At 36.6% G+C, this 25,447-nt stretch overlaps 1 protein-coding gene across 4 annotated transcripts in view; it reads right to left on the bottom strand.

Annotated features, from left to right (window-relative positions):
- Atx-1 (Ataxin 1) overlaps positions 1-25,447 on the bottom strand; it is a 94,141-nt gene that overhangs the window by 8,099 nt on the left and 60,595 nt on the right. For 3 of the 4 annotated variants that reach the window (XM_065222426.1, XM_065222429.1, XM_065222428.1), the window contains one exon: positions 17,133-17,927. In XM_065222426.1, coding sequence (XP_065078498.1) covers positions 17,133-17,314 — 182 coding nt within the window. In that variant the 5' untranslated portion in view covers positions 17,315-17,927. Of the gene's footprint in view, positions 1-17,132; positions 17,928-21,637; positions 21,683-25,447 lie in introns of those variants that run through there. The other variant, XM_065222427.1, reaches the window with a different exon arrangement.

The raw sequence follows: 25,447 nt of genomic DNA, 5'->3' as shown, positions 1-25,447 counted from the left end.
GTTAAAGGTGACTTGGGTCCCGTTCAACTAAGGGGCTGTTGATTAACTACGAGAGGGGAGGGAGGGAGGGAGGTGGCAAGAATCCCAAAAAAAATGTCTACGTAGTTAATGAACAGCCCCTAATACGAAACGCGGAAAAGTTATTTATGCTAAGCACCCCCCCCCCCTCCCCTATAACGACAACATGAAAAAAACATGGTATTTAACGATCAATTTATGCCGGGAAATAATTGTTAAGCAAACTACAATGTAGTAAAAAAAAAGTTTAATTCCGTTAATTTCTTTTACCCAACTACTGCCCAGGGAGCTTTGAATTTGAGAAAAAAAATCACTCACAATATTTTGATGTTATTCTGTGGGTGATTTACCGCCAACTGACTGTAAAACATATCTGGTATATAGAGGTACCAGATGCAATTAGATAAACATCCGAAGTCCATCCTTTTTACATATTCTGCATAAAAGATACTTTCTGTCCCACCCCATTCATAAAAAAAACGTTGGGAAAGGGAAATCCTGTCAGAGGCGGGGCTTAGAAAGTATTTTTGTGCAGAATATGTATATGTCGGATGTTAACTCAAATGCATATACCGTGCATCATAGAGAAAGAAGCTCTATCTACTGTTTCCAATTGTGTTATTTAAGGGTATTGAGGTAAAGGCATATTCGTAAACTACATTAAACATGGAACCGAAATCCGAAATTTGATCAAAATTGGAGCACTGGAATTATTTTAAATAAGTGCGATTACATTATCAAATATCACCGTTTTAGCAAATGTCACCTTATGGGAGCGAGCTGTCAATTTGTTAGTTTAGTGTCAAACAGTGGAGTTAATATTTTGCTTTAAACTTTGATTTAAAAATCGAGATAAAAGTCTTCGGTTTCGAAAAAATATCGTTGTGCTCAAAAAAAGAAGCTCTTTCAGATGATCTATAACAATCGAGACACTTTTTTAAAATTAAGACACCCAATAAGCGCAATTACTCAGGAATGCTTGTGTGATTACGAGCCAGCGTTTCAATAAAATCCTATTTTAAGAACATTCTTCATTTTTTAGTATTATTAGAAACTAGATAGTTAGAATTTTTCACCAAACACACATTTTTCATGTCCATATGTAATATTCATAGAAAAAACACGGCATACATTTAGACGCAATGCGAAAATGACATGAATAGGTCCAACCTAAATCCATTACCCTATACCGGGGCAAGTAGAAACGCGTGGGGAAGTTGAAACGGTAGATGTAGCTCTTAGCGGAAGAGAATAATCACTGAGATTATTTCTAATATAGTTTGCGGTAGTACACAACGCACAGTGGTCCAGAATGCAGATTTAGCTGGAATGATATGTTTTGAGCCTGAAATTGAAACTTTAGACTAAAAGTCTCTTCTACAAAGTTGTTCCTTATAGTTAGGCCCTCATTTTTATGACAAAGAATTCTAGGATGGTTCCTATTATCATTAAAATCAAAAATCTAACTTTTTTGTTCGAATAAATTAAGGTATACATTCTTCGGCAAAGTTATAGCTGAGCTAATTTCAAGCAACTTTGTTGAAAATAACTTTTTTGTCGCTCTTAAATTGGCCGATTTAGAGCTATTTTCTTGAATTGAGTTAGGGTGGCTCTTAAAAAACAGTTTTTTTGCTCTATTTTTCTTATTTCGAATTTCTCAGCAAATGTGTCTTCAGATAACTTTTAGATATTAAAAAGGTGAAATTTTTGCTGCACAAAGCTTGTCAATATCTTTCGTCGATCAAGAGTTATTGACGTTTTTATACTAAAAATATGCACTTTTCAAATGTTAATATCTCTGGTTGGGGCAAACAAAAAAAAAGTTTATTGGCAGCATTTGAAAGAGCGTATGTTATTCTCAATAATATGAAAAAATTGGAGGTATGTTATTTTTTAAACTCGTATAAAATCAATTTGAATTAATTCATATTTTTTACTATATTTGAGTATATCTTTTTTATTAGAAGAGATACCGGCAACAAATTCAGCAATAAAACATTCGTCTTAAAGAGTTTTAAAAGTCTCTAGAAGATGACTATGATCTCTCGATGAAACAGGCTATTCAAGGAGTTCTAGATCAACTTCGACCTATCTCAATTCCCCACATTTTTGCTGAAAAGTACCAACAAGTCAATTGCAATAGAAGATTTTTCACTGATGGATCACGCATTGATGGATCCACTGGCTTCGGCGTCTTCAATGAATACTCAACCCCCTTTCGGAAACTTCAGGAACCTTGTTCCGTTTATGTTGCTGAGCTAGCAGCAATCAACTTTGATGGATGATTTCCGATATGCCCATTAGACTGATGCAAAATTTGAAATTTTCGCTCCACAGTGCTTAAACGGTTCCAAATTGGGTCCTGCTTAGCCTCCCAAAATTTAAACTACTTTAGTAAGAAACTGACTTCGCACAAACCATTTCAAGTTTATATGGGAATAACTATGGGAAAACTTATGTTTTTGTTCATATGTATCTAACAAAATGATAGCAGTGATTGTAGAAAATTTTCCCACTTACAACTTTGTTGAAACCCACTTTTCAATCAAATGTAAGGAACAAAAGTTATTAATGATTCAAGTCACTGATGTCTTATAATTATGCTCATTCAACTGTTCAGCAGGCAACATTGATGTTTCTAGTGAGAAGAATAGAGCACAAATATCATGGCTACTATGTCACACTGCAGAATATAGTGTTGCTAACAGAACAGCTGCTTGATCATGCCATAAGATTATCAGTCTCTTAAACAATTAATAGCTATTTAATTTGACATTTGGCTGAAAAACGATATTCCGCAAAGTTGTAGCTTAAAAAAATTCCTATAAGAATAGTTATAGAACTTTTCGAAAAAACAATATGGAAAATGGGTAGTAGACAATGAACAAAAAGTTTGGTTTTCCCATAGTAATTTCCATATAAACTTCGAATAGTTTGTGCCAAGTCAGTTTCTTACCAAATGAGTTTAAATTTTGGGAGGCTAATCAGGACCTGATTTCAAACCGTTTGAGCACTGTGGAGCGAAAATTTCAAATTTTGCATCAGTCTAATGCCCATAGACCATTACTTCATCTTCTCGGATAGTCTCAGTTCGATTGAGGCTATTCGGTCGATGAAACAAGGTAGGCACTCATTTTATTTCCTTTCAAAGGTAACGGAGCAGATGAGTTTGCTGGTCGAAAGATCATATATGGTTACCTTTGTATGGGTCCCCTCACATTGCTCAATCCCAGGCAATGAGAAGGCAGACTCTCTCGCAAAGGTGGGCGCACAACAAGGCGAGATTTATGATAGAAGAATTTCACATGATGAATTTTTCCCATTAGTACGTCAGAGTTCTCTTTTAAGTTGGCAAAACGATTGGACAAGTAATTCTCTTGGGCGGTGGTTACATTCCATTATTCCAAATGTTTCTTCGAGAGCGTGGTTCAAAGGTCTGGATGTACAGTATGCAAAAAAAGTTTATCCACCCCCCTACCAATTGACATTTTTTTTTGTTTTTTCTGGTGAAAATCAGTTTAATTTTATGGATGTTCCTCCATGATTAATCAATTTATGTTTATTTATCATATTGCCATTGAAAATACGGCGTTTATATCTTTTCTTGAGATTTCATGTGATACATTATGAAAAAATGTAAAAAATTAGGCAAAAGAAGTTTATCCACCCCCAAACGGATACTACGATTTAAGTGTGTTTTACAGAGTTTTGGTGTGTATTTTGCAAATTTTTCGAATGAAAACATTGTGGCTAGCTGTCAATTAGTGCTCTTGCTCAAAAATTCAGTTTCGTGTTCAAAATTGGAAGTTATTTGTTGCAAAATACCAAAAAAAAACACAAATTTCGAACAGTATCCGAAATTTGATTATTGGACATCATAAAACTGGCAAGAGCTACCGTGATATTGCCGATATTGTCCAGATTTACAAAGATTCTGTCGCTAGAGTTGTGCAGATGTACAAAAAGCGTGGTTCTATCTCACCAGCTAAGCGATCGGAGCGTCCCTAAAAGACAACTGGCCTAATTGATAGAGCTATCGTGAAGAAGGCGGAGCTGGACCGGGGACTATCAGCTCCGAAAATTTCGAAACATATTGAAAGCTAGTTTTCCATTCAACTGACATCACAATCCGTACGAAATCGTATTCATAAGAAAGGTCTTAAGGATAGAGTAGCTCTTAAGAAGCCATGGTTGTCCGCAAAAATTAAAAAAAAAGATTGATGTGGGCCCAGGACCACATTTCATGATCTTTTTCAAACTTTCACCGGTTCGCCGCCATTTTTTTTTGATGCCATCAGACCCAAATAGCATTACTTTCGTCTCGTCTGACCAGATCACCTTATTCCAGTCATCACTGGTCCGTTCCGGTAAAATCTTGGCAGGCCTCTGAATACGTTCAAAATTCTTAATCAATTGGTGGTTGGTGAGTAGTAGGCTCAGATGTAACATTCCTGACTTACGCCGATTTGACTCTGAATACGGCCTCCATGAAGGACCGTGTTAACCCTATCATGGCCTCCCTGCTTGTATAGATAACCATGGGATCACGATAGGCGAATTAAAAAAAACATGGCTTAGTTGACTTAATTTTTGCCTCCCACCAGTGGGTTGCCAACCATAGATTGAGAAACGCTGCCTAATGTGTCTTATTCCACGAAAAATTAACATTTAAAGTCAAGGTTTACATTTGGCACATAGGCCTTTTTCATATTTTGCTTTAGAATTCTGTTTTTTTTTTGCGATTTTTTTCGTCCAATTTTTAGATCGTATTATCTCAAATTGCATTGATATCTAGAGCAACATGTGGTGGTATTGCAATGTCTGGACTCATCTTAAATGAGGAGAAAATAAAAAAGAAGAATATTGCGTTAAAGAATTAACTGTAAGTAATTAGGCCCAAGAATGTATACGCGTATTGTTGATCGTTATTTAGTTATTCGTGGTTTTCTAGAGAAAGGATAGTAATATTTTTGCATATTTCCTTTGCGCAACCTCAAAACCATAATCAATATTTAACATTCTTCGCACAAACTCATATTTTCAGGTTATGAATGAAACTGGAGGGTGGCCTATAAGATTGCAAAATATTTTTTTTTTCAAAGTGGAGCACCCTAATGGACATTAAATGTACTTTCTAAATTTTCTATTTCCTGGCGTTGGATACAACTAGATACAAATGAAACCATCTGGATTTTGTAATATTTATTATCAAGTTTCAGTTCCACATGGTTAAATCTGCCGCCTTTTGAGTAATTTGTTCTAAAACTGATTTATGTATGATTGATAGCATTATCACCTCGAAATTTCAAGAGCGCAAATATCGACTCTCACAAAAGCTACAACAACAAAACTGGAACTCCGCGTATACTGCAGTGCAGCAAACGAGGAGTCCCAATTTCCTGAGCGAGGTTCCAACAATGTTCGAGATTTGTGCTCTGGAAAACTTGAAGTGATAGGTCATATCAGCCATCATGACGGCCATTTGTGGACCTTTGGACTTTAAAAGTATTTAATATACTGCGGTGTGTAATGAAAGAAGTTAATATAGTTTATGTTGCTGGAGTTCTTCAACCTAGTAATTAAAGTAATTATAGCTCTTAAAGCATTACTTAAAGTTCACGGAATGAATTTAATTACGGTGCATGATTGCCTTCGAATAAAAGATCATTGCGTGCCCTAGGGCTTTATTAATTAAACAATGCCTTCACACCCGCAAAGTTTTACTGGTATCGGAGAGGGTGCTGCTAGCCCCAAAGATGATTTAGAAATTAAAACGTGTAGTTAACTAACTGTTTGAGTTACCAAATTGAATTGTACTTCCAAAGAAAAATAAATTTATTTTCAAAAAAAAATATTTTTAAGGGAAATCACTTACAACTTTTTAACATATTTTTTGCTGTGTAGGAATGCAATACAGCTTTCTACATTTCCTTTCATTGTCTTAAGTTTTGCAGGCCTTATCGGTTTTAATTTATTTCGTTCTTGGAAGAAACGAAAATCGAACAAATTAGACCTCTTCAACCAATTGTCAAGTGTCATTTGGAATCTGAGAGGGTGCTGCCAAACACTGGTCGAGTTGGTATGAAATTCTTCTTGGGTATATTAATGGACATCAACTTGTTTCTCTGTGGCTGAGTTTAAACCAGATTATGTTTAAGAATTTTACAATCCAATACTCGGCACCTGATTTGAGGGCATAACTTAAGATGTCATCACAAAGAAAATAAAACAAATCGAAGGGAGAGTTTTCTGAGAAAAATTACAATTTAACCTTAAACATGCTTTTGAAGTGGTTTTTCTCACTGTGTATTTTTTATTCGGATTGATTTTATTATTATTATCTTATTAGTATGATTTATTGAAAATATAAATCCCATATAAATTTACACACGTGAATTAAAAAAAATAGTCATGAAGAATTATCAAGTTTAGAATGGAATATGTCAGCAACCAAGGTACCGTAAAGCGGGGGTCAATTGTTCACTGGGGTGAAATTGATCGAACAAACTGCTGAAAATAGGTTTGTTTTTTTTTTAACACTGCAAGGTGATTCAAAGGCACGTTTTCCAATATATCTCATTAAGTTTGTTTTAAAATCACTAATAATTCTACATTAATCTTAGTATATTTTATGTTCTACATATATAAACATATTTTTCAAACAGATTTATTTATATATTTGTCGGCAATCAAGTGTAGATCTACCTAGTTAAGCAGTAAAGGAGCGTTTTTCAAAGGTTTAAGGAGCATTTCATCGTTTTAATGGTACGCTTAACGTAGCTTCCTTTATCATTCCCATCATTCATGGTGGTTCTTCGGATTAAATCCAGATCACGAATGTCGGTCTGTTTTGTTGTTGACGTCGGTGTTAATTAATACAATTCTTAACCAACATTTGGTAGATCCTCCAATCAGGGCGGCTATTTGAAAAAAAAAATCCTAGTTGGAGTTTACCACCATCAAAGATTGTCCAAGCTAACGTAGTTCTATTAATTATTTTTACGTGTCCTAACCGGTTCCAGTGTTCTCTTCAAGCAGAAATGTGGCTCCCAAACATCAGTGTAAACATTAACCACAGTACTCAGGTGATACAATATACATTACTTTTGCAGAATAATGCATCTGTGTACAATGTAAGCAGCTTTTACAAGAAAAAAAAAGTTACTTTGCTCTGCCAGTTTCCGTTTGGCTTGCTATTTGTGCAATAACAAACAAGGAAAAAATGGGAGAACAACAGCGTGATTTACTTACAGGCGGGCGAGCGGTCTGGTTGGCGAGTTGGTGGGCAGTCGGGAGTTCGTACATACCGCCATAGTATTTAGGGACAAGCGACACAGGAAAGGATAGGAGAGGTAGCGAAGCCGGTAAAAGGCGAACGATGATGGCAAATTGGTGGTAGCACTGTATTGATCCGTTGCCACATGCACACTTGTTGTATACAGACACACGGGTCGGAAAAACATCCTAGGAATGTGTGCAGATATTTTTAGATAGCGACATTTTAGCCATTTCTTTGATGAGCCCCACAGAGATTGATGATGATGAGTAGGTGGATAGGTGGATCCTCAGTCACTTTATTTTTGCTTTTGGGTGACCGGGGGTGGTGACGTGATGAAAGGTCGTTCGTAGTGTGTGAGGGGGGAAAGAAAATTTAAATCAAGCAGTGAAGGCATTCACAGACGGGAATCACGACGACGGCTACGGCGACGGTGTGGAAAACGGTAAAAGAATGGGAATAGTAGAAGAAGCGTGTAAGGTGAAGAATCGAAAAATAGTGAGCGGATAAAAATTAAATTAATGAATGGTCCGTTGATGGGATGCGGGACGGGATGGGACGGGACGGGAATGGCTGGCCGCGCCAGTACCAGCAGGTCGGAGTCGAAGTGAATGTATAAGGTACACGAAGAAACAGTCTGCGCGAGCTCGCTGTTGTGTTGTGTATATTATGAACGTGTTGACTGAGAAGAGAGAATAACCTTGAACTTTTCATTAGGTTTTATTTTTATATCCATTTTCTTTTATTCGTTAGCTTTTCTGGGCGTATTTTTATAGTAAAATCGATTAAATAACACTCCACCGTGCCGTGGCAAGTTGCGATGATGATCCTGTGTAGATACCTGTGTTCACAGTTTTAGCCGAGTTGGGCGCTAGGCTGATTACCGCACGTGCATGTTTCAAATGAGGAGCATACATTATGTATGATGAACAATTTTTATTATTGACTACATGACCTATTAATGATTTCATGAAAAGTCCAGGATTTGACCAGTCAAGAAATAAGCTTCCGTGCAAATTTTCAGCTAAATCGATTTTGAGTGATTTCATGATTTTTGGTTTAGAACTAAAATATTTCAAAGCGGTATGTATTCTCTAGGCAAATTGTCTATATTTTTTAAAGATTTTATAGTTTTTTTTTTGCAAAGCAAATCACACATAATCGGCAAGAGAGTATGTGAGAAAATTTGCGAAAAAATGTAGGCTTGAACGTGCTATAACTACACACTAAGATTATTTTACAGTTTTCTGTAAAATTTTACCGAAATCTCAACAGCTGAACGTTCGGTAAACAATTTCACAGTTTTCCTGTAATTATTTACAGATATCTGTGAAAAATTCACAGATATTTGTGAAAAATAACAGGAAATCTGCGAAACTGTTTACCAAACGTTCAGTTGTTGAGATTTCGGTAAAATTTTATAGATTTCTGTAAAAAATTCTAAGTGTGTATAACGAATAGTATTCACTCATCGCGATTATTCATTACAGCTAAAATAGCTTATTGTGACCTCTTAAAATTAATAAAATGATAAATGATGATGGTCCCACCTCTTACCCCTACAGAGGTTTGAGCTGGACGATTTATCTTTAAGATAATTAAATGTAAACATTTTAACCAGGCTAGCAAAAAAAAAAACGAGCTGGTTTCATTTACAGATATAAATTCCCTCTACAGTTTACAGTTGCTTCACAGCGATATAAATGTGAAAAAGCTTAGGCGTCCACGTCTTAGTTCGCCTTTTTGCCACCTAAAATATTCATAAGTATTACAAGCGATCAAGAGTTAATGAACAATCAACAAAGCATCCTATTACACTAGCAACCCCGCAATCTGATGCTATCATAATTTTCAGCAATGTTAGGAATGCTCACGAGCCCCCAACATTTTCCAGAAAACTTAGTACTAACTCAAGGTATCTGCCAAATAAGCTTCAAAATAGCATTTTTTTTTTTCAAATGTTAAATTCAGTCCTCTATATCCGTAATACGCGCGCGAGGCTCAAACCTTTGTAGACTCCTTTTTTTTCACTACTACTATTAAATCAAATATCAAAAATCCATCATCACCATCGTGGCGAACAAAATAGTTTTTGCAGTGCTACAATAATTGTTAAAAAGTCGTTATAACAGCTATCCATACAAAATAATCCGTTAAAAATAGCTTCGTCAAGATACATAATTAGTCAATTTATAAAAACAAAAATCACTGGATAACCGTTCAAAAGACAGTTTTTACGTGTGAAATGCAATGTCTCTTAAATTCTGCAAATGTTGTTGCACGTTTAATGTGTTTAGGCATCGAATTGAAAACATTTATTCCTTTAAAAAATAATGAATTCTGTGAAGCACAAGTCAAGAAATGTGGTGTTCCTATTTCATCCGCGTTTCTAGTATTATATCTATGATAGTTTCTCTTCCTCTTTCAATTCGATCACACAACTATCGAGGCAACAAACCGTTAACTACTTTAAAAATGAACACCATAGTCAAATATACAATTATTTGCTTCACCGACAACCATTGTAAGGCGTCTAGCATCAAAGTTGAGGAAGTGAATCTATTACATCTCAAAATCAAACGCATTATTTTATTCTGCAAGTGCTGTAATCTCGATATTTGTGTTGCATTGGCCAGAAATGAAATGGAAGGGCAAAAGTCAAGATGAGGAGAGATGATTGATTTGTATAGCTGTATTTTACTGGCAATAGTTAAATCGTTTTTCAGTCGATATAGAATTCCATACTTCTTGGCAATTTTCTTGATGACATTGTCAATGAGAGTTGAACTTAAGTTTGTCATCAATAATCACGCCAAGATATTTAATCTCCTGAACGCGATCAATAGTCTCATCATCGATTACAACAGAGACGTTCTCATTTAATCGATTCCGCGAGAGACGGCAACTTCTAAATCCTTAGCTGCAATGAATAACATAGTATCATCTGCAAAAAGATTAATGTCGCAAAACCGTAAAACACGTCGCAAGTCAATTACACTGATAGGCAAAATAAAGTGCCCACCCCATCATTTTTGAAATTTCTCTCATTTATTTGGTTCAAATTCAAATAAACACACCGTAGTCTGTTTCGATGTCTTACCTTTATTATTCTTTTAAAGTTACACCTATGGAATACTGAAAATATAAAGTTTTACTTGAAGTAAAAGAAAATCAATTTGGATTGAAAAAGAAAACAGTGACAAAAAAAAGTGCCCACTTCAAAAATCGGTATGTTTTCGATAAGTTTCCATCGGAAAACCCCTCGATTGTTTTTGTTTTGAAAGTTTGACATGTATTGAAGCAAACGGGTGGAACTGGTGCATTTGTACACGTGATCGCATTTGAATCAGTTGAAAAAAATGGAGGACGTAGTGATTTCGAAAGCAATTCCCGTGTGTATCCGAAAATTGGTTGTTCGTGATGTGCAAAACGGTGAATCGCACCGGTCTGTCGCTAGGAAGTACAATATCAGCAAAACAGCGGTCGGGAAAATTCTGCAGAAAATGAAATCGTTCGGATCAGTGGTGGATCGCCCTGGCAGAGGCAGGATGCGCAAAACGGATGCGAGAACGGACACCAAGATCATGCGTGAAGTGAAGAAGAACCCGAAGGTAACTGTCCGCGAGATCCAGGAGGCTCTTCAGCTAACAGTTTCCAGTCGAACTGTTCGTCGCCGTCTCGTAGCACAGGGGTTGAACAGCAAAGTTGCTCGGAAGCGCCCATTTATCAGCAAGGCAAACAAAGTCAAACGGCTTAAGTTTGCTAAGGAGCATGCTGATAAGCCCCTAGAGTTCTGGAAAACGGTTCTCTGGACGGACGAATCAAAATTCGAACTGTTCAACCGGAAGCGACGGGTTCGTGTGTGGTGTAGATCGGGTGAGGAGCTTCAGGAGCGCCACATACAAGGCACGGTGAAGCATGGAGGAGGAAATGTGATGGTCTGGGGGTGCTTTTCGTGGGGTGGAGTGGGAAGCCTGGTGAAAATCGACGGGATAATGACGGCAGATTCCTACATCGACATCCTGCGGGAAAATCTGGAAGTTTCGCTGATCCAGACGGGCCTTGAGGAGAAATTCGTATTCCAGCAGGACAACGATCCGAAGCATACTGCCAAGAAGACTAAGTCTTTCTTCCGGTCATGTCGAATTAAACCACTGGAATGGCCTCCACAAAGCCCGGACCTCAACCCCATCGAGAATTTGTGGGCGATTCTCGATGCCAGGGTTGACAAAACTGGTGTTACCAATAAAAATAACTATTTTGAAGCCCTGGAGCGCGCCTGGGAAGAACTAGATCCACAGCACCTGAAGAATCTAGTGGAGAGCATGCCGAAGCGCCTGCAGCTGGTCCTGAAGGCCAAAGGAGGACACATTAACTATTAGGCTGGTATTCTTTTACTTTATTTTATGTTTTCTGGAGTTAAAATGCAGTGGGCACTTTTTTTTGTCACTGTTCTTTTTTACACCCATTTTGATTTTTTTTTCTTCGAGTCAGTCTCTTCTTTTTATCTGGTATTCTATAAGTGAAACTTAAAAAGAATATAAAGAATAAGATATAAAAAATACTACAGTGTATTTACTTTAATTTGAACCAAATAAATGAGAGAAATTCAAAAAATGATGGGGTGGGCACTTTATTTTGCCTATCAGTGTATATACATAATAAATAAAAGGGGCCCTAATACACTTCCCTGGGGCACTCCAAGGTTGTTCCCCACAGGACTGGAAACAGAATCATTAAAAACAGTCCGTTGAGTTCTGTCAGACAAATAGCTTTCAAACCATTTATATGCAGTACTCGTAATTCCAAAGCGCTTGATTGTACTTAACAGTAAGGGCCTAGAAATTGTTACAAAAGCGCGTTTCAGATCCAAAAAACAGCAGCAATCGTATCTTTACGCTCCAAGTTGTCTTTTGGCAAAGATTTAAAGCAAAATTTACAGGTTTTATTTTTCATACACAAACTTTACCTCCTCTTCTTGCATCTTTCATATACAAATTATTATTGAAATATCTCATAGATCCATTATTTCGAAAAGTAGCATTTTAGCTGTAATAAACATTTCTAAGCCTGCCTAAAACTCCTATTTTATAAATAACTCTCAATGCACTACAGTGTCTCAGAAGCACGATTTTCAAGAAAAAAAAAAATGCAGAAAGATGAAGTTTAATCAAGTGGATGACTTCGTAGGAGACGAACGAGCCCACGACTGAATGTCTCGACAATAATGCAAACTAGACTGGTGCATCTAATGAAGGAATGGTCTGTAAAGAACACTCCTTAGGAAGCTACATAAAAATATAACTTTTTTGCGTGACAGTTTTATATACTAACATATTTTATAAAGTTGTAGAACTTATTATTTACATACACTTTGTTGAAAACTAAAATTCGCAAACCTATCATTTTCATAGAGATATTGCGAGAGATTTGTTTCCGTTTTATGGATTAATTCCAAGAAGAATAAGTTCCACCGCAGCTGTCAAATAATCAAGGATTCAAGAACATACATCACATATACGCTGTTTTTTCAGTATTCTGCTGATATTCTGGTAGCCGCCAGACGGATTTTTTTTTTTTAAGATCCGCAATATCTAGTATTTTTTTTTTTGAAAGCCCCCGTAAAATCGGGTTTTCAGATGTAACTTTTTTGTTCTACTATGTTAAACTAAGTTCAACCATTTATTTTTATTTTACAAACATATCAATGTTGACCATTTTGTATGGAGACCGGCTTGCACTGCATAGTGGGCCAGGAATGTAATCTAGTTGGACATTATTAATAACTCCAAAATGAAGCGTGTCCCAGACTTGGTATCTTCAGCAAAATTGCTTATTATAATGAGGAATATCTACTGACATACACAGAAACTCATCCGCAAAAACCAAGCATTTCACAGACAGTTTAGAGACTTGACGTCTTCAGCAAAGATGATCATCTTAACTAAATAAGCAACTCTTTTCTGATATCATTCGTGTATGGTACCCGTTATTACGGACTTTTTTAGGACTATAAGCACACAAAAAAAATCCATGCAAATTTCGGTGTTCTGAATTTTCAAAAATATAATGATTTTAATGTATCAAGAATACGCAAAAATTGCGCACATTTGTAATCTGTTTGCGGCCCTAGTTACCGAGGGGTCTATAAATTTGTCCTTTTCCGATCGATTTTTTTAGCTTCAAACTAGAACTCCTGAATGAGTGCAAAAAAATGATTTTTGAGAACCTCGTACAAAAAGTGGACTGGTTTCAACAAGAATTCCTCATAATCATATAGTTCAAAAGTCATCCGCAAAGATAAGCGAAAACCAAACTTTTAAGTTTCCGATTTTAAATTTACACGATTTTCCTGGTCAGTAATTTCCTTATTTTATAAATCATGTTAGTAGCCAACAATTGAACATTTGTTATAAAAATATTTAAATGCTTCTTTCCATTTTATTGGAAAATTATATGAATCCTCGCAAATTTTACACGATTAGAAATTAAAACCGGTTTGCCGAACAAAAATTAAAACAAAAAGGATTTTGCACAATTTAAATCCTAACAGAATTTAAAAATCTGATAGTATTTTCTTAAGGTTTAAATCAACGCTAGGTTTAAATCAACAATAAGCTTTACGAACCACTTCAGTTTTTTGACCTCCCATAAATGTTGATGCTTTTCCATTAATGTATTTATACAGATTTCCGAATAAATTATTAAAAGATTCAAAAAATCTAGTTCATGCGGAAGTTTTAAATATGAAGCATTTTGTACCAAAGTAAACAGCTGTTTCAAATATAATCCTCCAGTTTTCCCTCATTCAGGCCAGTAACAATTGATCTTTTTGAATGTAATATAGCGCTGCATTTAACAATAGAATATCATATGGAAATTTGAAAAATATCAATCTTTATCCTTTTCTGGCCTGAGCGAATACAACTCCGCGGGATCATCCCTAGCACAGGAATTCACTTTGGTCAAAAGTATTACGAGTTTTACTTATTTTAAATTTTTATTGGATGTTAAAATATAGATGCTAGGATGCCTTTAAATAACTGAACGAGTCTTTCTACCAAGCAGATAACTTTTGAACATGAAATCATGTAAAACGTTCTCACCGACTGAACAATAAGAATCAACATCGGTGACTGAGCCATTTTTGGCTCTAATTCTACCCATTTGGATTGATTTCTTCTGATTTTCTGCAAAAACATAGTAATTAGCTCCTTCTCAATAACAGTATATAGTTTTTCAAGTAGGCGATAGTCGGAGTAACAGTAGTAATAGTAAAAGGACCATACTTTTTCAATACCTGTAAATCTTGTACATTCAGTTAACAATAATATAAATTTGCATATCATCTAGTTATAATTATTGACAATAATACTTACCTACTAACCATAGCATATATCAGTGACATTGTCTCACTCTGAACCTACATTTAAAGTTCTTTTGTGATTATATGGTTACTTGGATACTTTTTTTTATGGTATCAAGCTGGAGTTGCGTGGCAGCTTAGTTTTCAAAACTTGACCCATGTGAGTAAATTTTGCTTCTATCTTTGGACAATACAATGAGGCTAGTCTATGTTGGCAGTTTGAACACTGGTTCTAGAATATTGTTTCAAGATAGTTTTGGGGGAAAAAAAATGCTGTGACGTGAGTGCGTATTAACGAGGCAAAAACTATATCCGCATAGTAATCCGATTGAATTAGTATTGAATTGTGAATCCCGTAAGCTGCGTAGACCACGTAAAATCCGACAGACGCGAAAAGATAAAAATGCACTTGACAAAATAAAATAAACGTATTAACGAATAAAAAGATACGTCCGCGTAGTACTCCGATTGAATTAGTAAATCTGTTTAAGTATAAAATATCCGAGCAAGTTCCAAACGCCACACGAAACAACAGAAACAACAGCTAATTAGCAGAGTGCCACCAAAATAAATGTGATAGCCTATGTTGGCAAGTTGATCAATTTTGGTTTCCTCCCTAAATATTTTACTACTATAGAGATTCTAAGATTTCGCGTCCGTACCGACTAAATTCCAAAAATTTCATTAACCCCAACTTTTTCCACGTGGGTTGATTTGCCCCAAAGAAGAGAATCTTTTACGCATTTTTAAGAATAAAGCTAATATGTCCAAAAATGCATCTTTTCTAGTGCCATTAAAAGAATGCATAAGCATTATATAGGTTAATAACGATTGAAGAAATGCGTAAAAAGTATGCTGTCTAGTTCATAAAAAAGATCAAAATGGAGAAAGATAATGCTGAACTGAACTACGATGGGGAAATTTAGTAACTAATTAGTTATTTTGAGTAGATTTCCTGCTTTAAAGAGTGTCGTAATAGCTGGATGTGCAAGTATACGAATCCTGATAATGATGAACAAATTAACTATAAATTAAATTTACATATACTTCAACTAATGAGTAGAGAGAGATGACTAATTCGAAAGCGTCCATAAATCCCAGATTCTGTCCTGGAGGCCTACAGCTACAACAAGATTTCAATTTTCGGGGGTTATTCGATGGATTCCCGTAAGTAAATATAATTTATGGAAAAGTTCTCTTCGGCAATACCTTAACGTATTATCGTCAGGGGGGTAAACAACGTCCTTGAGAGCTCAATTTTGGCATGTGGATACATTGAATTTATTGTTAGTAACTTATATTTCCATTAAAGTCAAACATAATAACATTTTGAAAATCCTGGAAAAATGAGTTCTACACAATTCATGAAATAAGAAATTAGATCTTGACATTTTATCATTGTCTTGGAATAATGACAATTGTTCTAAGCTCGTGGGTTTGTATTTACATTTGAATTCACAGAATTTATATTAAACATCTGATTCAGAGATACTCTGGATTATCCAGAGTTCCAAAATCTTGAAAACATATTTGTTTGGAATCTTAACATTATTTTCGAATTTTCAGAATTTTATGTTTCATGTACAATGATCTCGAACATTTTCCAAAGTTCTAAATGTATGTCGAGTCATAAATTTTGAAAAAAATCTTTCCTTAAATTATCATTTATTTTGTATAGCGAGCTTTTTCGGATATTTTATCTAAATCTCATCTAAATAAAATCATAGGTTCCGAATGTATAAAATTATCTAACTCTGACATTTTGAGAATATTTTTAGTTCGAGATCATTAAACGTGTTGAATTTAGAAACCTTATGTTTCCATTATAAATAAACTGAATCAAATTATCATGATGGGTCCAGAGTTCATAAAACATCTAGGGGTGGGTCGTTATCAACTCACGATTGTGAAACGACTGTTTTACAATATTATAAGATTTGTTTCTGCATGTTCTATTGCTTGTTTAAAATCAAGGTGTAATTTAGGCTCCCCATTCGAGGTCCCAATTCTCGAGTCAAGTCAATACTTTTCAGTATCTGCGTGAAGTAATTGTGATTGGATAATAAGCCTATGCCGTAAAATATGGTAACGATTGAATAGTTGTTTCATGAGTTTTTATCTAACTGTAGTTTAACAAAAAAAAATAGCCTCCCCCTGGACCCCCTCCAGAATTTTGTTCTAGCTACGCCAATGTGAGTAGCACATTTAATTATAGTCTTTACCAAGCCATAAACCATGAGAACAATTTGATGCTAGCCCAAAATTGCTCTTTAATGCATCTTTATGAATTGAAAAACGATTGAAGCCAATGGAGATAAAGTAGATAAGAGTCAATAAATGTTGGTACATGATAAGAATTGTTGAATTGTTCACACATAATCATTATGATCCAAACTCAAGGCAATGCTTGATTCGTAATCGTATCGTACTAACACTATCGAATGCAATAAATACTGCTCAGTGCTCACTCACCTCTGCTGCTTGGGATGCGGTCGGGCAAACTCAGCTACTGACATATCGACCATGTTGGGTCCTAGCAACGGTAGGCCAGCAGCCGACAGTGGGAGCTGGCCTAGCAACGATGGTGCCGCCGTACCTGGAAACGGATGGGGATAAACCCGGCCGGATCCTAGGTTCTCCACGGCTGAAAGCATTGGCCGTATTTTGTCGGATTGTGAAAACAGTGCCGAGGCTCCCGACCGACGGGCGGTGTCTTCGAAAGTCGAAAACAAATCTGCTGCTGCTGATGTTCTTTCACTGATAAATCGTTGTCTTCCATACAAACTCGCATACAGATATCGAACCGAACTTGAAAAAGAAATAAAGAATCTTCCTTTCTTTTCACTTCACGATTACCACCAACGAGAGCTCGTTATGACTACTTCTTCTTTGCTGCTATCAGCTCTTGAAATGAAATCACTTCCATCCACGTTTGAATCCATTAAAAATCAATTCTATTGACGTAATTCTATCGAAAAATCTGTTTTTTCTCTCTTCGTTTTCACGGCTTGGCTGCTTTCGCTCCCGTGGGCCCGTGGTTTGTTATTTCACGATCAGCTAGCTATACCTACATCAATATATGTAGGTTCACTTCGACGTCTCGTGACCGGTTGTTGCACAAATGCCCGAAAGTGCTATTCTGACGGTAGGTACCTTGATTCTAAGTAGATTGACCGACCGTAGAGATTGGGTCTGCCCCGATCAGACACATACAAGCTACTGTTGTTTCATCGCTGCTTGGACCGGCTCGAACCGAGGTGTGTATCACTGAAATAAACAAGAGAACGAGAAATACTATAAATAATACGGACATTTTTCAAATATCTAGTGTACACAGATGTTTTCGCGGTTGAGATTGGGGGTGTAGTAGAAAATATACCAGTGTATCTCGCTGAATGGGAACAACTGTAGTGAATGAGATCTGAATGAAAGATTAGCCATTTGAACCACACATGTTGCGGGCATCATTAAGCGAGACGAACAAACAGAGACAGTACGGTATGCATCGGTGGCATTAGTGGGAAAATTTGAAATTTTCGCTGGGATTCGAATGTTGTGGGTGTATATGTGAGTGCTCTAGTAATGGCGAAAATATAATCTTCATAGAAGCTATAATACAAAATAGAATATGATTGAACGAAGTAAGATGTAAGTAAGTTGTGTGAATGGAGAATATTTCTTGCACCTATCTAGCGAAATATCTCATTGATAAAACAAAAGAACGGGAGAGATGTTTTTTTATGATTGTGTAAACTACAAGCTTATATCAACATTGCTTGTGGCTCTAGTGCTAGTGTGATGCGTGAATGAAAGTATGTATTTATTTGTTGCCATTCCCATGTTTATTTAGAAAAAAACAACAACAATACGTATCCTCTACACTCGGTAAAATCTCCAACAGTCGATTAACTAGCTCGGCATTTACTTTTGCTGACATCTTTGCAAAATATCTGTTTGTTAGCTGAGATCTACAGCGAAAATGACGTCACAGTGGTTCCAAAGGAGATGAATCCGGCCAATACTCCGGAGCAAAGGCCAATTGAGGAATACTGATCTACTATGAAGCACACATTGAAGAAAAAGGGTGGAACTGCAATTAACGTGAAGGATTTCAAGCGGAAGTGGAATTTGGCAGCCAAACAAGTGGGAACAAGGGTCAGGTAAAACAATGATGGGTCTTGTATGAAGAAAAGTTCGAGCAATGGCTATGGTAAGAAGGACGACTTAAACAATGGTCTTACAATAAGCATAATACCTACTTATGTATTGCTATCACATTGAACTATGAAAAATAAAACGCATTTTTCAACCCCAACAAGATTTTCGTGTCTGGATTTTTTTCGTGTTCAACCTTTACTCGGTTGTTGGAATTTTTGCAAAAAAGTATAAGTGTGATACGGCGGCATCATTTTCGTTGCGAGTGCTCATTTTCTTCATTTTATTTGATGAAACTCAGGCTTAAGGTATGCTCGATCTGATTGAGTGAACATAGTGTGAATTTATTTAATTTTCACTTATAATACATCCCGATGAATGGATTTGGCATGGTAAGGGAAGATCCAGAAATTACGTAGCATTTTAGGAGGACCAACCATGTATAAAAATACGCTACAAGGGGGAGGGGGGCATAGTTGGTACTTCATGAAATGTAAACAAACGTTAAACGGCCTCCCTTAGCTCAGTCGGTTAGGTTAAGGCGCAGCTACAAAGCAAATCCATGCTGAAGGTGGCTGGGTTCGATTCCCGGTACGCTCTGGGAATTTTTCGGGTTGGAAAATGTATCAACTTGCCTGGGCATAGAGTATGATTATACTTGCCACACAATTATACTAATGCAAAAATGGTACAGGCATCGAAAGATCAATTAAAAACTGTGGAAGTGCAACTAGAACGCTAAGTTGAGAGCACGTAATAAGCTAATATGCGGTAAGCATTAAGATTGAAATGCGAAGAAGAAGAAGCACCAACTTTGAACCCGCTTTCCTTTGTAGTGATTGTTTCTACATGGCTGGTCACCCTTTAATGCTACGTCATTTCTGGATCTTCTGGAATCTATTCCATCTCGATATAGTTATATTATATTGTTTGCTCAATTTATTCCATGATAGTTCCTTGGAACGGAAATTTTCTCACTCTGACTATTTGCGAGCTCAACGCTAAGGACAGAGAAATTCACACAGGACTCCTACACCTTTCATATGACCCTATTTTGTGACCCAGCTCCACAAGAAAATTATTCCGGATAATACGTTTAATCAAACGCTAATTCGCAACCAGATTCGCGTTCACCTCCAAAATTATGTAACTTTAACATCATTTAAACGTCACTGAAAAGTTAATTTTCCTAGCTTTACAATGAAGACCTAGAATATGAAATGAAAATGAATTCCCTGATATTCTTTGATGTTCCTGGTTTTTACAGGAAGTCGATACCCTGTCCAAATTTGACACTTCAAAATGACAAAAGTCGTAGAGCAAAAACTTTTGATAAATTTTATGAACTTTTCTCAATTTTTGCACAAAAATAGATTATCGAAAGTCATGATTATAGTTTTCTGCGCTAAACTTCACATACAAAAAGTGTTGTTCTACGATCTATGTCAACTTGAAAATTTTACAAAAGTTAGCAATCTAACAAGCCTTCTATTTAAAAATAATCATAATATTTCAAAGGGTTGTTTTTTGTTATTAAAATTTTGAAGACTTTTTTGTTTTTTTTTTTACCTTAAACTAATTTTTTCTACGTACATTTTTTTCGTGAAAAGCACTAATTTTATTCCTAAAACTTTGTCTTAGACGTCATTTTGATTGGAAGTGACGGTTTCGCGTTATGATTTGTTGAAAAACACCGACTTCGCAATTTTGATTTTTGGCATAATTTTAGCTCAAATATTTTACCAAAACAAACAATGAAACCCAATTGCCCAACAAATATATAAAGCTGAATAACACCTTATTCATGCAAAATATGCTTCTTCAGATAATGTAAAGCTTATTCAGCTTTTAATCAGCTCAAATTGATTGTTTGGTGTTTCATGCAAATCGGTGAAGGTCGAATTAAGATAGATTAACGTGTCTCAATTTACTTGTCCTTTGTAGTAAATACATATGTTGATTTGGCAATATCATGTTAAATCATTCAATGAAATATTTCCTTAAATATGACTACTTTTCGTATGACAAAATCTGGTGCCGTTATCCTACTTGTACGTATCAAACAGAATTATTTAATCACGACAAACGCTCCGAATACCATCAATAGTTTTATATTCGGTATACCCAAAACATTAACAAGTTGAAACAAATTGACTGTTCTTATCATTACTTGAAATTTCTAATGAAATAAGTAGTTTTTCAAACAAAATAAGAATCATTTTGAGTGTTGGTAGCTACGGGTCACTTTTCTCTCTTATCTTATTGTCTGGAAAATGTGCGGGGGTTTCTAACTCAAGGATCATTTCATTCCTCACGGGATGTTTGTAATTCACCGCCAATCTACAAAATACCGAAATTCAAGTTTGTTTATAAATCCTTTCTTCGACGTTTATTTACCAACCCAAAAGGTGGAACTTTTTTCAAGTGAATACATTCATTTTTTTCTGATTTTCTTTCTCTCAAGCTTCCTCTAGAAAATTCTTATTCACATTCCACTGGAATTTTCAAGGATACCCGTGCTTGCTGTTGCTGTTCATAACAATTTCACCGTATTATCAAAACCCACTCACATACACACAGTCAAACTAGTAAAAATCCTACACCAACTCTGGATTGTGACCGACTTGCGTCGTCCCCGGCGCGCTCCCGGCCACTTTCCAAACTCCAGGGTGCTGCGAATTCTCTGAATGAATGTACATAACCTACAACCTATTCGATGTCGTTTATTGCCATGAAAAGCTACTTCGTTTCCACGTAACGACACAGAATGCGTCCGATGAAGAGAGAGATGGTGGGGTCGTAGTACGACCTATCCTACTCACTATCACATGCTGCCGGATCAAGTCACACGCGAATCAACAACAATAGCCGGCTGGAAGCAGACTGAAATGAACTGGGCTGGCTCGCCGGGCCCGGCAAGAGCGAGCACTTTTTTCCAGAAATTCTGCGCAGACGCCGTTTCATTCGGGCCCGTTGGTCGGGACAACGACATTCGGGCGGCCGGTCGGTGGCGTACAGGAGTCAACGATTTACCGAGACCTGGGCCGAGGCCACCCGGCGCGGCGACAGTGACGACGCCGGGTGGCATTGGGTAGGGTCAGAGAAAATTCGTCCTTGAGCACTGAAAAAGCTTGATCCGAACCGTTGCAGAGGAGAATGAGGCAGGGGTTAATGCTGTTTACTTAATGTCGGTCTTATTCACCTACCAGTACAAAATATGTATATATGTTGCAATTATGTACCGAATGGATGGAAACAACATTGAATGAAGCAAAATTTCACCTAAGGCTAGAGGCGAATGATAGTGCCCTTTGCAGATCCTTGATATCTGGGAAAATTAATGCGCTTACATATAAATTTCACTGAATTTACATTGTCAATAATGTCTGGAGAATGGCATTGCTCTCATTGATAATAGTCTGATTCAAGAATGATTTGTGCAATTCGTCAAACAACAAAAAATGTTTACCAACCGGCCGGGCTACTGCTTCTAGTCTGACGAAAATAAATTGACAATGGTGAGTAACCGATCATTGTATTGCTTACTTCAATCTTTAACAGTTTAGGTCCCAAATTTTTCGGAGGCTTGCTTCAAGGAATTGTATTATGTTTTGATAGAATTCAGCTGCAGTAGTACAATAATGTAGAAATTATCGAAGATAAATTTCTTTTGTTTATCTAGCTAGGACGTCTAAGTTTTTCTGTAGTTTTGATCCTCATATTTTCAAGTTCAACAGAGACGCCTATGATATCTTATCAAAAGTTTTCTTTCAAAAATGCTCGCAGAGCATTAACACATTTTATGGAATACAAAAAGTCCTCGAGAATTAACCTTAAAGGTCAATTAAATTTTACTCGATTTTCATACTCATATCATGATGTGAGATTTATAGGTATGTTAACTTGGATTCTGTAGCGGTGCTGGTGGTATAGTGGTAAGCGTGACTGCCGATCACTCTAAAGGGCCTGGGTTCAATCCCAGTCGGCGCCGTCGGGATTTTCTGAGGTATAAAATCTAAGCCGTTGGTCCCGGGTCCATGTATATATATGGGTTGATAGGTATGGTCCACAAGCGGCACTGGTGGTGTTGTGGTAAGCGTGATGAAGTAAAGCCGTTGGTCCCCGGTTCATGAGTTGATGGGTCGATAGGTAAGGTCCAGGTATGAAAGCTGCGTCCCTGGCGTCGATAGCATTGGTGCTCAGCACGGAAAACAAGATCGACAAAAAACAAATCAAGGAAAAAAAAAAATATTTTTAGCCCAACTATACATCTCGTATGACTTTATAAGGTAAAACATCAAGACAGCCTTTTCAAATGTTTTAGAAAAATATTTTCAAAGTCATTTCCTACAAAAAAAAAAAAAAAAAAAACTCTTCGTCAGCAACAATGCAACATGCTTCGGTTTGGCAGTATACGGCCAAGATCGTGCGAACATACCTAAATTTATAAAGATGGTGGACCTAAAAAAAGGGGCCTGTCCGGGCATAAGTATATTCTAAACATTAACTTAGCGGACCACAAGAAATTTAAATCAAGTCATTTTTTTCTGTCCTAGAAAGTCGGGGTGTAATCATTCAAAAAGCAGCTTTATGAATTTCGATAGTTTATTTAGCTGAGTGTAGACTTTTGCTAAACTATTCCTTTTCTCAGGTAAGAGAACAATAGTTCTCACACTATCTAGCCATGAACATGTATTTTTAACCTCAGTGAAAGCACTTGTGTTGCTCTAATATGATTTACGCTTAAGGATTCTAGTGGTGTGAGGGTTTCTATTTAAACTTCCACATGGAGTGTTTCTGATCATTGGAAAAATGTTTTCTCAGAAGATTGAACAAATTTGATTTGCTAACAGTATGCATGTCTCCAATTTGTTCAGTCAGGCTAACACGTAGCATGGTACACATGTAGAATACAATCAAAAATGCCATTATTTATTCGAAACTGTATCTTCTGTGGCGAGTCCCTCTCTTTCAGTGCTAAAATGTACCGAGAGAAGCAGTCTGTATACTTATGTAGTAACAGCAGTGGGTCCAGTCAGCGGAAGAAATGCAAACACTCTCCAAAAGCAAAAATCCCAAAATAATTATCAATTCATTAGATCAATCCATCAGGTGAATGGGAATTTTCTTACATGCAACAATGTTTTGAGGGGGTACGTAGGTAGTGTGCGTAAGAAAATGAGCCGATAATTGGCACGAACGTTCGAGATAAACAGAAAACCTCAAATCGATCATGCTGATCGTTAATTTTCCCGATCTGCTCGACCGACACGTGCAAGATTATTGTCTCACTTTGCATTAACCGGTAAAGCCATTTCCGATCGCAATTTCGATCTGTTTATATAGTGAAAATTTTGGGTTGTGTGGTTATTGCTGTCATTTCCGCCAGTGCGTGGTAATGATGCTAGCACAGTGCACACTGAGAACAAAAATGTTTCTTTAGCGGCGCCGGTTGTGTATTGGTAAGCGTGACTACCTCTCACTCCAAAACGACTGGGTTCAATCCCAGTCGGCGCAGTCAGGATTTTCTGAGGCATAAAATCTCTGATCAAGGGAAGTAAAACCCGTTGATCCCCGGTCTTATGGGTTGATTGGTCGATAGGTAGGGTCCAGGTGTGGGAGCTGCCTCCCTGGCGTCACTAGCATTGGTACTCAGTACGGAAAACAAGATCGACGGAAAACATTATTTCTATTTGATCATGTTCCTTCAACGCGAACAAGATTTATCGAATTTTGATACATTTTTACGTTTTTGTCCCCAGTTGGCAATGGGATAGAAGTTCAATTTAGACGACAAAACCAAAACTCTTTCTGATCTAGTTGTAGGTTGTAGGTCTGAGACCACATTTTTTTTTTCGCAAATTTTCCCATAAACATGTGTCCTGCTCATTCTGAGTGCTTTGCTTCTAACTATCTTCTTTCTAAATATAACTATAAAAACATAATCTTCGCATAAACTAGTGTGACTGTTCCATTTAATCAAATATCCATTTAGCAAGTAGCAAGTGTTCTTTTTGGTTTTTAAATGACCTGAAAATAAAAAATAACAGAGGTACACCGTGAAATCAGAAGTTTCGTCTTTCACATTATTCCGGAAGTAACAATGCAGGATACACATTTCAAAAGGGCGTATATATTCAACAATTGTTTTAATCGGCTTTCTCTTTAGATTGAAACGGCATTTCAAACACATTTCGTGATATTTCCACCACATACCTAGTTTCATAAAGGTAGAAGGTATTGTGCATTCAAAATGTGAAACAAAGCATCGACTGTATTTGCAGCTGTGTTATTAATTTTAGAGAAAGTCGATGAAGAAAATCAATGAGATATGACCTTTCGCAATGATTATGTAGAATTTTTGCAGTTCATCTCTATCAAAAAGTAGAAGAAGAAGCTAAGCAGAAATATTGTGCAATAAAATGTTTAAGGTTCTCTAAAGGTGATTGCGTAAATTTAAATATGCATCATTTTGATTCAGAATCGTGGAACTGTGAAACATGAAACATGGACACACACACACACACACACACACACACACACACACACACACACACACACACACACACACACACACACACACACACACACACACACACACACACACACACACACACACACACACACACACA

The sequence above is a fragment of the Ochlerotatus camptorhynchus genome, unplaced genomic scaffold (genome assembly GCF_037179485.1).
Source record: "Ochlerotatus camptorhynchus isolate MF236.1 unplaced genomic scaffold, CSIRO-AGI_Acam_v1.1 ptg000169l, whole genome shotgun sequence".
NCBI classification, from domain to species: Eukaryota; Metazoa; Arthropoda; class Insecta; order Diptera; family Culicidae; genus Ochlerotatus; species Ochlerotatus camptorhynchus.
This window is presented reverse-complemented; position numbering and strand designations above follow the sequence as displayed.